This window comes from Euprymna scolopes, chromosome 11 (genome assembly GCF_053919585.1).
Source record: "Euprymna scolopes isolate OS-2025 chromosome 11, ASM5391958v1, whole genome shotgun sequence".
In the NCBI taxonomy this organism is placed as follows: domain Eukaryota; kingdom Metazoa; phylum Mollusca; class Cephalopoda; order Sepiida; family Sepiolidae; genus Euprymna; species Euprymna scolopes.
This window is the reverse complement of record NC_136492.1, coordinates 59,783,420-59,796,113: the sequence shown is the minus strand read 5'-3', so window position 1 is coordinate 59,796,113 and position 12,694 is coordinate 59,783,420. Positions and strand designations below refer to the sequence as shown.

The 12,694-nt window shown below is 34.9% G+C and overlaps 1 protein-coding gene across 13 annotated transcripts in view; it reads right to left on the bottom strand.

Annotated features, from left to right (window-relative positions):
* The window catches only part of LOC145287867 (anoctamin-4-like), a 746,862-nt gene that overhangs the window by 6,844 nt on the left and 727,324 nt on the right, over positions 1-12,694 (bottom strand). For all 13 annotated transcript variants that reach the window (XM_080135748.1, XM_080135749.1, XM_080135750.1 and 10 more), the window contains 4 exons: positions 12,521-12,575; positions 11,988-12,085; positions 8,582-8,724; positions 3,983-4,135 (listed from right to left, as the gene is read on the bottom strand). In XM_080135748.1, the coding sequence (XP_079991874.1) occupies positions 3,983-4,135; positions 8,582-8,724; positions 11,988-12,085; positions 12,521-12,575 (449 nt within the window). The remainder of the gene's footprint in view (positions 1-3,982; positions 4,136-8,581; positions 8,725-11,987; positions 12,086-12,520; positions 12,576-12,694) is intronic.

The window sequence follows — 12,694 nt, the reverse complement described above, 5'->3', positions numbered from 1 at the left end:
ACCAAACTCTTGTCAATTTTTGGTCTACAGACTTGAAACTTGATATATAGGGAGTTTGGCCTGTGAAACAAATTCGATTTGGTTTTTAGCAGGTAAAGGAGTTCAAATTGAAAAAAAAAAATTAACACTTGGCAGGTGTGAGTCGACTAAACGTTATTTCTTATATATATAAAGATTTTTATCGGTTTTATATATAACCGATAAAAATCTTTCTTAAATTGACTGCATGCAAAAACAAACATAGCGACCAGTGAAAACGATACTGAATACATTGGATAATAGAGGTCTTAATATCATTAAAAATCAAAGTGATATTCGTTTAAAACAGACCTTAAAAGCAACTTTTTAAAGGCAAGTCTTTAGTACTCTAACACAGTGCCCGTATATAAACACCGATTTTTTTTCTTCACAAAATTGAAAACATATTTTCTGCATTAGCGGGAGGCTTAAGAAGTAATAATTTTCAATAATAATTATTTTAAAATGTTCCAGAAACGAGAATGGTTTCAAAAATTGTAAATCTATTTGTCAAGCTTTTAACACTTAAGACAAAATATTTAATAAATTATTAAAAACTTTGTTTATTTTGCTTCTTTTTTTTTTTTTTTTTTTTTACAAGTATAAAATCAACAAATTATCTCCCTTACTTTACCGGCATTAAGCAACATTATCTGGATTCTGGACCATGCAGTAGCTTCTGGTGGGGCCTCTCGATGCCATACTAGTGGGTAATTGTTACGGCTTTACCTTATCATTAGCTACAAATAAAAAAAAAAAACTCTTCGTTTCTTTTTCTCTCTTAATTTCCCCTCTCTGTCCTGCTCTAAGTAAATCTGTCGACCTAGTCCACAAATTCCAAAATTTCATCATGACAAGTTTCAAGAAAAAATACACGACTAAACCCGGTTCTCCAACTTCCAACGTAGACCCCTACTACCATGTCTCCTTCTCCAACATCAGGGGTCTTCGTTCTAACCTTCCAGAGGTTGAAACCCAATTACAGGAGACTAAACCAGACCTTTTATTTTTAAGTGAAACTGGCATTGGACAGGTTATTTCCCTAGATGAGTTTGCAATTTCAGGATACTCTAACTTAACTTCTAAATCTGACCCCCAAGATCGCCATGGGCATGGAATATGTGCCTATATTAAAGATAGCTTTCCATGTGGGAGGGACATCTCCAGGGAAGATCCTAACTTACCCTATATGTGCTTCCGGGTTGCTTTAGCTCACACTACTGCATTTATATTTACTCTCTATCGCCCCCACAACAGCGGAGTTACTATCTTTCAAAGCATATCTGAGAAAATTGACCAAGTCCTTTCTACTTATCCTTCAGCTAACATTCACGTATGTGGAGACTTCAATGTTCACAACGTCGAATGGTTGACCCACTCAAACAAGACCGATGATGAGGGGAGGTTCTGTCATGATTTCTCCATTGCCTATGACCTCACTCAGATTGTTCAGGAACCTACCCGTGTGCCCGATAATGACGGGCAGTATGCGAGCCTACTAGACCTTTTTCTCACAACTTGCCCTGAACTATGTTCAGTTTCTGTTCTGTCGCCTCTTGGATCTTCCGACCACTCTGTTGTATCAATTAAGATAAAAATGAAATGTAATAAGTCCCCAGACGTACCTCTTCATCGTACAGTATATCGATACACTAAGGCTGACTGGGATAGCTTCCGTACATTTATATCTGATCTACCTCTGCATTCCATGTTTAAAAAGGATGTGTCCTCTATAGTATTAGACCTAACTGAATGGTTAATTGTAGGTATTGACCATTTCATACCCTCTAAAAAGTTTCAGCAAAAACCTAACAGCCAGCCATGGTTCTCTCCAGAATGTGCTGCTGCCATTGCGCACAGAAATCACTTTTTCCACTGCTTCAAACGTAATAGATGTATGGAAACTAAAGCCGTTTTCAGGACTGCCAGCAACCATTGTAAGAAAGTAATAAGGAACGCAAGAGTGTTGTAATGCTCAATCTGTTAAGTCCAAAGTAGCTGAGCAGCGGCTTGGTTCCCACCAGTTTTGGCAAATAGCAAACAGAATCCTGAACAGAAGCGTGTGCTCCATCCCAACTATTATCAATGGACCTGAGGTAATCTCGTCAGCATCAGACAAAGCCAAACTCTTTGTCAAGAACTTTGCAGCTAATTCTACCCCTTTGCGACCAAGACCGCCAACCCCCAATATTTCCTCTTGTATCAGAAAACACGCTATGTGATATACATATATCTGTACGTGATGTTGCGAAGCTAATCAAAAACCTTGATTCGAGTAAAGCAACTGGCCCTGATGGTATTCCAATTATAGTACTCAAAAAACTTCAACCTGAATTAGCGCCCATACTTACAAAACTGTTTAAACGTTGTCTTAAGGAGAATAGCTTCCCATCACCCTGGAAAATCTCATCAGTATGCCCTGTATTTAAGAATTCAGGTGATCGCTCATCCCCCTCTCAGTACAGGCCAATAAGTCTCCTGTGCGTCATGAGTAAGTTGCTAGAATCTGTGTTAAATACAGAAGTAATCAAACATCTCAACAAAAATAACCTTCTTAGTGACACTCAATATGGTTTCCGTTCTGCTAGATCTACAGCAGATGTCCTTACAGTTATATCGCATAGGATTAGCAAATCTCTCGACGGTGGCAATCTTTCTAGGGCAATTGCTCTTGACATATCTAAAGCCTTTGATAGGGTATGGCATAAAGGTTTACTTCATAAGATCGCTAGCTATGGTATAGCTGGAAAAGTCTTCTCAATTATTAAATCATTTCTTTCTGATAGGTTCATAAGAGTAGTAGTTGAGGGGCAAAAATCAGAAGCTCACAGTATTAATGCCGGTGTCCCTCAGGGATCCATCCTGGGCCCAACTCTTTTCCTGATCTACATTAATGATCTTCCAAATCATATCCTTACATCATTTGTAGACATTTATGCTGACGACACTACGATTCATGGTACCACATCTAAGACAGTAAACGACCAAGTTCTCTCCAATTCTCTCTCCTCTGATCTTGAGCACGTAGTACAATGGGGAAAGGAGTGGCTGGTTACTTTTAATGCATCTAAAACCAAGCTTCTCTCTTTACATCATCAACATTCTAATCCACATTTGTCATCAATTGAAATGAATGGCTCTCGTCTTCAGGAGGCCTCAAGTTTTGACAAGCTTCTGGGCTTGACCATTACTCCTGATCTTAAATGGAACACGTATATCAAATCTGTTGCGAAGGCCGCTGGAAAAATGGTGGGATCTTTCTATCGATCCAGTAGATATCTCACTGCTGATGCTATTCTCTACCTATATAAGAGCCAGGTACGTCCAAGGATGGAATACTGTTGCCACATCTGGGCAGGAGCTGCTAGAAAGGACTTGTCCTGCCTTGATAGAGTTCAAAATAGACTTCGTAGCCTCGTAGGAGATGTCCTTTTCTCCTCCTTGCAACCTCTATCTCACAGAAGAGATGTTGCGAGTTTGTCTCTGATGTATCGTTATTTTCATGGAAAGTGTTCAACTGAGCTTCAATCTATGGTCCCCCCTCGCCAAACTTTCACAAGAAACACTCGTCTAGCTGTAAACACTATCAATAATTTCCCCCACTCTTTATCTGTGCCTAAACCTAAACGTAGATTCCATGAACAAAGCTTCTTTCTTAGAACTGCACGCCTGTGGAATTGTCTTCCGTTTTCCTGCTTTCCGGCTGACTACAATATGGTTGTGTTCAAGTCTAAAGTAAATAAGTTCTTGATGAGCCGTTCCATATAAGTTATTAAATTTACCAAATTTTCATTACTAATGATTACTATATTGACCAATTTCTACTGTACACTCTTTAACCCTTATCCTTGAGTGGCCTCTGGGCCTTGATAATGTGGTGATACCTTTGTAAAAAAAAAAAAAAAAAAAAAAAAAAACATTATCTAAAAAGTTTATTTTTTAATTTTTTTTTTTTTTTTTTTACCAATGTCCTGGGCTCGAGCAGCAAGAGGTCGTCGGAGTTGCGTGACAAATTTGTAGGCATCCAGACGGATTTCGATGATGTTATTAATTAAAGCAAATAATGGAGCCAGCGGAAAAGCTGCTACAAAAATTGTAACAAAACCGAATTGAAGAACTGAAAAAGGAAAAAAAAAAAAAAAAAAATTAAATTGGACATAATTGTATTGAAAGAATCAATGTTTAAGGCAATAATAATATTTATAATAAGACAAAAAAAACCTGGTCATTTATAAATCAACAGCTTTTCAAAGTTATCTCCCTTAGATTTGTTCATTAAAACAGACAAACACCACCACCGTTGCAGTGTATTAAAGAGAGCCCTCCCGTTTTGGTAGCGCCACATACAGAGGGTTGGGTCACTAGATACAATCCAAATGAATGCAGTACCCTAACAGTTTGAGGAGTAGCAATATACATGGAAGCAAGGTGTAATATCTGTTCTGATACATTTTCACCTTTTCTGTCTTCAGCCAGTAAAATCAAAGTCTTTCAAGACTAATGCAATCTATCTATAAAAGTGTCTATGTATGTCTGTGTACATTTCCCTATGCAATAACTGTCAATTTTCAGTCTACAGACTCGAAATTTGATATACAGGGTATTGAGATTTGGGAAAATCTTTGTAATCAGTTTTCGGCCAGAAATTTGGCTGTTAAGGGGTCAAAGTTCAACGATTTGACATTTGAGAACTCTACAAAACTCCTCGGACAATTTTGGGTCTTAACACTTAAAATTTTAGATATAGGTTCCTTGGGCATGGATCTAACTCAACTTGATTTGAGCCCAAAACAATAAACGTTAAGGGGTCAAAATAGGGGTCAAAGTTTTAAAACATTTGATCGCTTCAGTCTACCAAATTACTCAGACAATTTCTGGTATAAACATTTGAAATTTTACATAAAGGGTATTCTTATATAGGGCAAGCTTTTTAATCGATTTGGGTCGAAAATCTGAGCTACCAATATATAAATGTATGTATGTATGTTTGCATGTGTGCCTAAAACTTTTGACAGAGGCGACGGATTTTTACAAGATCAGTATCGTTTTTAAGTTCAACCTTTCAAACAATAAATATCGAAAAATTGGCTAAAAACATTAATATCTTCACCTTCAACAGGGCATTTTTCTACAGGGAGGTGTCGCTTTTTTTCGCCAATATTTTTGAAAGTCATCCTCTCCTTTCGATTGTCTCGCCTTAAAACCTGCATCACTTCTGGTTTGGCGGTGGTCGTAATAGCAAAGACGTCAGGTTTCCCCCCTCTCCCGTTCTTTTCCTCCTTTATGGTACGGGTTTGGGACTGCCTTCCTACTACCACTTTCTTTTTTTTTTTTTTGCTCAATATATACCTCCAAACACCCGAGCAACGCTGGGCTGAAATGTTAGTACTAAATAAAATCAGTAGTGCCTTTTTTTGGGGTGGAGGGGGATTCCCCCCCTCCCCATGTTAAAAACCGATCTTGTCTAACTGCTCTCATGGGGAGACAAATAAACGAATAGAATACATATTCATTTAACTGGTCTTGCGTGAGATGAAGAGCAAAAGAGTTCCAGCAAAAGAGAAACGTCTTAATGTTATTTAACAGTTTCTTCAACATCAACATAAAATTGTAATATGGGTTGGTTTAACCGGTAGGTATATAAAAAAAAAAAAAAGAAAAAAAAAAAAGAAAAGAAAAGAAAATGAGTCCAAGTCCTGTTTTTGCTTGCTATGACAAGAGCCAAGAAATGCAACATCTTGTCTAGAGCTGTTCATATTAAATACAAAATGGTGTTAGCAAAAATGAGAAAAGACATGCAGGCACTGTTGTGATCATCCAATGTACTCCTACACGAATTTGGACATGCCTGTTTTATCCAACCGACCCATACACCAATCAGTACATGATTACACAAAACAAAATAGATATCAATTATGTAACTGCTGCATGCACATTAATTAATGTGGATCTGAAGAAATTTCAATTTTTCTTTTTAATATGGAGCATGTTCAGTTAATTATAAATTACGGTTATAAATGACGACTAATTACAACAATCAAAGCTGAACTTTCGTTTTGCAGACATAAATCAACCCCCACAACTTAGATATATATTTTAGCATGTATTTTGTGTCATTAAAATGTATAGGGAAAAAGCATCAGGCGAAACAAACGTACATCGATCTACGTTAGTAGAATAGATATTGTCCGTTTTATTTTTAAAAACACTATTTTGGTATTATTGTAGATTAAAAAAAAGATTTTGAATTTAGTGTGGGTAGCAGTTTAAATTTATAGTAAAGTAATCCCATTTCAGAGCCATTCTAACCAATTTTTCTTTATTATGAGAGATAAATATTTAGGTACTTTTTTTTTTTTTTTTTTTTTTTTTTTTTAGGTAATTAATGAGTGGTTTTACAACCTTACCATCCGAACTAAGAGTTAGTGGTAAAAAAATAAAAATAAAATAAAAAAACGTTGGTTAACTATCCTAAGAATTTAGAATAGCCCCAAAATAAGTTATTTTATACAACACTTAAATACAAAAATTGTTTTTTTTTCTCCAAGTTTTCCAGGATGTTTAGGAAATCATCTAAAAAAGTAGTATCTCATTTGTTGAGGAGGGTCAGTGGAAGGTATTAATCTACAAATTTACCATTATCTTAAGAGACGGGCGTGGTTAGGATTATATTTCAAATTCATTTTTATATTTAATCGATTTACCCCACTGACAACTGACTTCTAAATCAAGGGGAGTAACTAATGTTGTCTTATCTAGTCGAGATAAAAAAAAAAAAAAAGACACCTTCTTGAGTTTTTATTTTTTTTTATTTTGATGTACCAGTTTTCCGGTTCCACTGTATTTTCCCTTTGTAATTATTGGACTTACTGGGTAATCCAAACAGCTATGTCGATATAGCTTTATGTCAGCTTGTTGAGATTCATGAAAACCTACACGTCTTTATTTCTTCTGTCTAGAAAAGAAACCAAATAAGCTGGACTTTCAACATCCTACCGAATGACACTCCCTTTTTCTGATCTAATTTTGTTTTATTTTGTATATAAGCAAAATATGTTAGAGCAAAATTGTGCCGATTACGTATGTCTGGCTTTTAGGATGTGAACAATTTAAATTGATAAATATATTGACCAATGCCCTGATTTCATAACACCACAAATCTGTCAAGAGGACATTGTGTGTGAGGGTGACTGAGTAAGTGTGAGTAATATAGAAATAGCCAATATATATAAAAAAAAAAAAAAAAATTTTTTAAAAGTGGTTGATGTAAATGAAAACTTGGAAATTACAGAACAGTATAAAAATGGTAATATGGGGTTCAGGGCGGGAAGCAGGAGTGGTCGAATGGTAATCATAAAGCCCAGAATCAATCAAGGATAAAAAGACTCCAATTAGATAGGAAAGAGTCAATCAGAGTTTTTCTTCCAGAAGAGGAGTAGAAGTTAGATGTTTTAGTCTGTCAGTTTGGTTTTCCCCATGAGCTGCTAAGTATACATTTCTGGGGAGGTTGGGTTTATTGGAGTTCTTGGCTAAAGGACATTTTGTCAGGCAAAATCTCATTCTGAAAGTCTGCGATTCAACCTTAGAAAAACGAGTACTACTCATAATCTTCCAAAGAAAAAAAAATTATTTGTATACAAGTGACATCATACCAAGCATCAATATTATCTTAATATTGCAACAATATGCTTCCTCTAGTTCAACATTGTTGCTAGTATATATGTATATTATGTATGCATGTATTGAGTTTGCTAATGAACAGCTGATTGTAACAATTTATGGTTGGCGTATGCTTTTAAAGGAAGAGGTAATGCATGGGAGGATGATATCTGTAGTAACAGTGCAAAGAGACAGGAATAAACGGCCACAATTAGCATATGTCTGCAGTAAGGAAACACTAACAGAACCATTTGGGTACAAGGAAATATTGATTATGCAAATTTAGACACTTAACAACCCAAAATGGTTGAATAAAAGGAGACAGCTCTTTTTCTTTTTATTTTACTTGACAGTTTTGTTTTGTTTGTGACGTCACAGTTCTCGTGTGTTTGACAGTGTTTATTTTTTTGTGTTAGTGAAAGGAATTACCGCTGCTACTGCTTATAGGAGCGTACGTTGTTGCTGGTAAAAGGAGATTACTGTAAATACGTCCAAGGGTCCCTGGTTCATCCATTTTTTTTTTTTTTTTGCACCAGAACGAAACATCTTACAATATCATAACAAAACAGCTACTGCACTACCTCCATGAACTGAGCATTAAAAGATAATGCAATTAAGAAAAGCTGTAGTATAGTTCAGATTCAGACAGACATCAAATCTCCATTATAGATTATTCATTATAACTTTTTTTTTTTTTTTTTTTTTTTTTAATAATCATGACTTTTGATAAGTAAATTTGATAAAATTTGTAGATAAATTTGAAAGCAATGGAAAGGGTTTTTTTTTTTACATGCATCACTACTATTCAGCATAATTAATTACCAGTATAATTCAGGGGAGATGACTATGAATATTTCAATGTAATTGATAAACTGTAAGCCCCAAACAACAATAGTTTACTTACCCATTTCCAGATATTCATAGAATAATCCAAGAGGCTGTAGTTCTGTCATTACATAATCACTTTCCCACTGTTTAGGTACGCGATTGTGATCATGTTTTTGTGCATCTCGGATCGTCCGGGACTGGAACCAATTCAAAATTTTCCTAAATAAATTTAGAAATGAAAAGGTTATCAAAGCAAGAAAAAAAAAAAAAATTCAGTAGAATAAATTTTTATACTCTTGAATACTAGATGTATGCCTTAAAAATTGCTTGAATCATTTTATTAAAAAAAAAAGAAAAAAAAGAAAGAAACATGTATATCTATAGGATTTCAATTACCAGTTTTAGAGAGGCAATCAGGTTTTAGGGATGGGTTCACACTAGTTTGGGGGTTTTACTTGAGAGTTTTGTAATGTAAAATTATTTTGGGGATGAGCCGGATTCAGAGAAATATTTTTGGTGAAAAAGATCTACAGGTTTTATAATCAAATATGAAAATATGGGAGACAAGTTATAAGGCAAAAAGTCAGAAGGCATATATTCACAAAAGAGATAATGTTTAAAATGGAAGTTTACAGCAAGAGGAAAAACAGAATTTTCATGAATGTTTTTGAGTTCTTGAAAAAACAAGGTGGGTTCATTAACTGAGATATCAGAAGGAGTCTGGATCGATTAAGAGTTGTGAGTTTCAGGAGTTAGGAAAATCGTATTCAAAATTTCTCTGCTCATTTCTATGAATTATAATTCATTGAAAGTTGTTTTTAAGAGTCAATGTTCTTTAGCAAAATATTTCAGCAAAATGGATTGGATATATTTCAATGAATAAAGTTGATATAGATTATAAAGGTTAACGGGATGAGTTGTGTCTATGTGTTCGTTAATGTTTGTGTGGAAGGAATGTTGCAGAGACGAGCACCCAGTGGAGTGTCCAGCGGCACCAATTTACAGATTCAGGTCAACTGGGTTCCACTGGTTTATTGCAGAAAAATCTGTCTTCAAGGTAGTTCTCAAAATAATTTAAGTTTTCTGATTGGTCAAAATATAATTTGTTTTCATTTAGAATAGTGTATGCGTGGACCACATGCGTACAAATGCGTTTATGCATTTTGATTTTGTCCCAAAGGGCTAAAATAGTCCTTAAGGGGACAGCTCAAATCAATGCGCCCTACCAACCGATTGGTCAGTGTGGCCGAATCACTCTGGCACCGGGCATTGACCTGCTTATAGTAAATAGTTTGTTAACTGCTACATGTTGACGTAATCATACAGATTTTTGTTTTTGTTTTTTTCAGGAGGAGAAATTCTGGACAAGCAAAATCGCTGCATAAAATATACTGAATCTCTGAATTTTTCAGTCATACATTTCGTCTTGATGCAAGAAGTGGGTCACAGCTATTCCTGACTGGATGAATACTTTCAATTTCTTTTCCTGAAATTCTTTATAATTCAAAGAATCACTGACTGCCAATGTTTGCTTGGAATAACTACATTTATTGTTGGATCTTTTCTCCACGATAGTTATTTCTTTTTGCCATCCCTTTTTGGATCATTTTTGTTTTAGAAGAATTGCTTCCTACTAGAGAAAAAGTACACAAAAAATGTTTCACAACTAAAAATACCATTTTGTACACAAAACATTATTTTCTTCCGAAAGTCTTATGAACTGAGATAAACGTGGAAATCTATTCTTTTTTTCCCCCCACTTAGTTATATTGCACAACAAGCTTTGGAAAAACTACTTATATTAAATAAATCTTGTGTTTTAAACGATTCATTTTCTTGCTGTATTTATTTGGTTCTTTTTATTTCAAACTATTCTTATTCTTTGCTTAGTTTTAATTTTATAGTCACGATTCTTAAGATATAGTTTTGTGTGTGGAAATTTTATGAACTCACATCTGAATCTGGTAACCAACCAAATACTTGCAATATAGGTCAGTTCACAACACATAAAATAAAACAAAAAAAGATCAACAAGGCGATGAGGATGGGATTCATGGAATAAGAACAGGGAGACAGAGTGAAAAAAAGGGCATCAGGGACATATCTCATTGTCTTTATTTTGTTACAATATCCGTAATCACGTTTGATACACCGGTTCCCATCAGATCACCGAAGTTAAGCAACAATGATCCTGACCAGTACCAGATGGGTGACCATTTGAGACTTGCAGGTGCTTATTGTACTCTCCGCTTATCTCGGCATCGTTTCCAGTCGTCCTGGACTTCTCCTTGCCACTGAACTTCAGCAGTGCCGATTCAGGGGAGGTGTGGTTAGGGATTGTGCAACCCTTGCCACACAATTACATGCGAGGCTGACCCTACAGGGGGTATCCTTTGTCTTTCGAGACTGAACGGAAGCATCGATATTTTGTTACACGATTAGAAACGGGTGTGTAAAAATAATATTAACGGCAGTTTTCCACATAAGGTTGGAGTAAGCAAAAGGTTAGGAGTGGAAAATTCCATGAGAAATTAACAGACTAGAGTATTACGTCATGAAGAGGAATACGTTAAAGAAACCGGATCAATTCGGTTTTCTTTTGAGTTAATGACGTCAAAGTGAGAAGGCATCTTTTTTTGAGATTCACCACTTTTACAAGTGTAAGGCGGGAAATTACAGACTATTACCTTCTCGATAGAAGATTAGACACTAGATTAATCTAGGTGTAAATAGCTGTAACTTGCTGGAGAGGAAATAAAAGCTAAACCCCGGAATAAAATAATTGCTTGTTTGTTGTTTGTAAAACTCATCCCATCCCATTTACTCTCGGTGAATAATTTTATCAGGAGGAATTTTATCAGGAGGAAAAGAGACAATTAAACTGAAAGACAGAACAGCTACAAAGCAACTTACGATATATTATCAGAACAGGACTTTGAACAGAACATCGACTCGAGACGTTTGTTGTAGTCTGGAATCCATGAAAATCCCCATCTTATTACAATTAGTTTGGTTTCTTCATTTTATGACATATCAACCCTTTAGAATCGTTTAATGCCAAACTTACCCTATCTATTGACAAGTGTTCACGATTATTTTAATACAAATCATTATTTTGCTAATGGAGGGTCAGAAATTGCGATAATTAAATAATTGAACACTATATATATATATATATATATATATATATCTTACGGTTTAAACACAGCATAGCCGATTCTATAGTCTGTAATGATATCCATTAAATTAATCACTGTGCACCCCCATTCCGATTTGAACATGAATGGATTAAGGATTTGGGTCGTTTTTATTCCTTTTACACTTGGTTTAACACACTCGGATTATCAATAGACGGAAAAGGGGATCCATATATATAAAACAAATAATTTATAGATTTTAAAGTAGATGGTGAAAAATTAGGAATTAAAGAATCTAAAATGAGTTTTTAGGTTTTCAAATTCACTTTAATTTCTGAGACTTACGGCAGCAGAAGTTCCACAAAATTGTTGAAGGCTTGTTTACCAACCATTACAACTCCGAGTTGGATACAAAGTTCAATTAGACAGCCAGAAGGATGGCACTGAAAATCAAGGAATTAAAATATCTTCGATTAGATTGGATAAATTAAATATATAGTCGTTCAAAAAGGGGAATAAAACAGTTTTTTAAATCGCCTTGAAATGGATTTTAGCACTAACTGTTAAGTCAGAGTGTATTCGATCGTGTGAGCTAAATAAATATTTTTCATTAAGTGTGTAAAAAAATTAAAAAAAAAATTAACGAAGTAAATGCAATTCTATAACATTCCAATAAAGTCACGTTTGACATGCAAGATAACCATGGAAAAACAAGTGTGGCTCTTTAAAGACAAGATGGAATACAAACAAATAGATATTAATGGTGATCAAAAATAAAGCAGAAAAGGCAAATCTGGGATAATGAATATGTGCATTTTCTCTTACTTCGTTTAATTTTCTACATTAAATGGTTTTCAAGAATAAAAAAAATCCCTTACCTCTTCCAGCCTCTCATTGTTTAAATATTTGTAATCATTTGGAGAACCACTTAACCTTGAAAACAAAGAAAAAAAAAAAATTAATCAAAATTTAGTTGATACTAAGGTGTAAAACCAGAAAAATATTCATCTACTCCCACTTTCTTAATACATAAAGAAAATTCAGTCAGATTT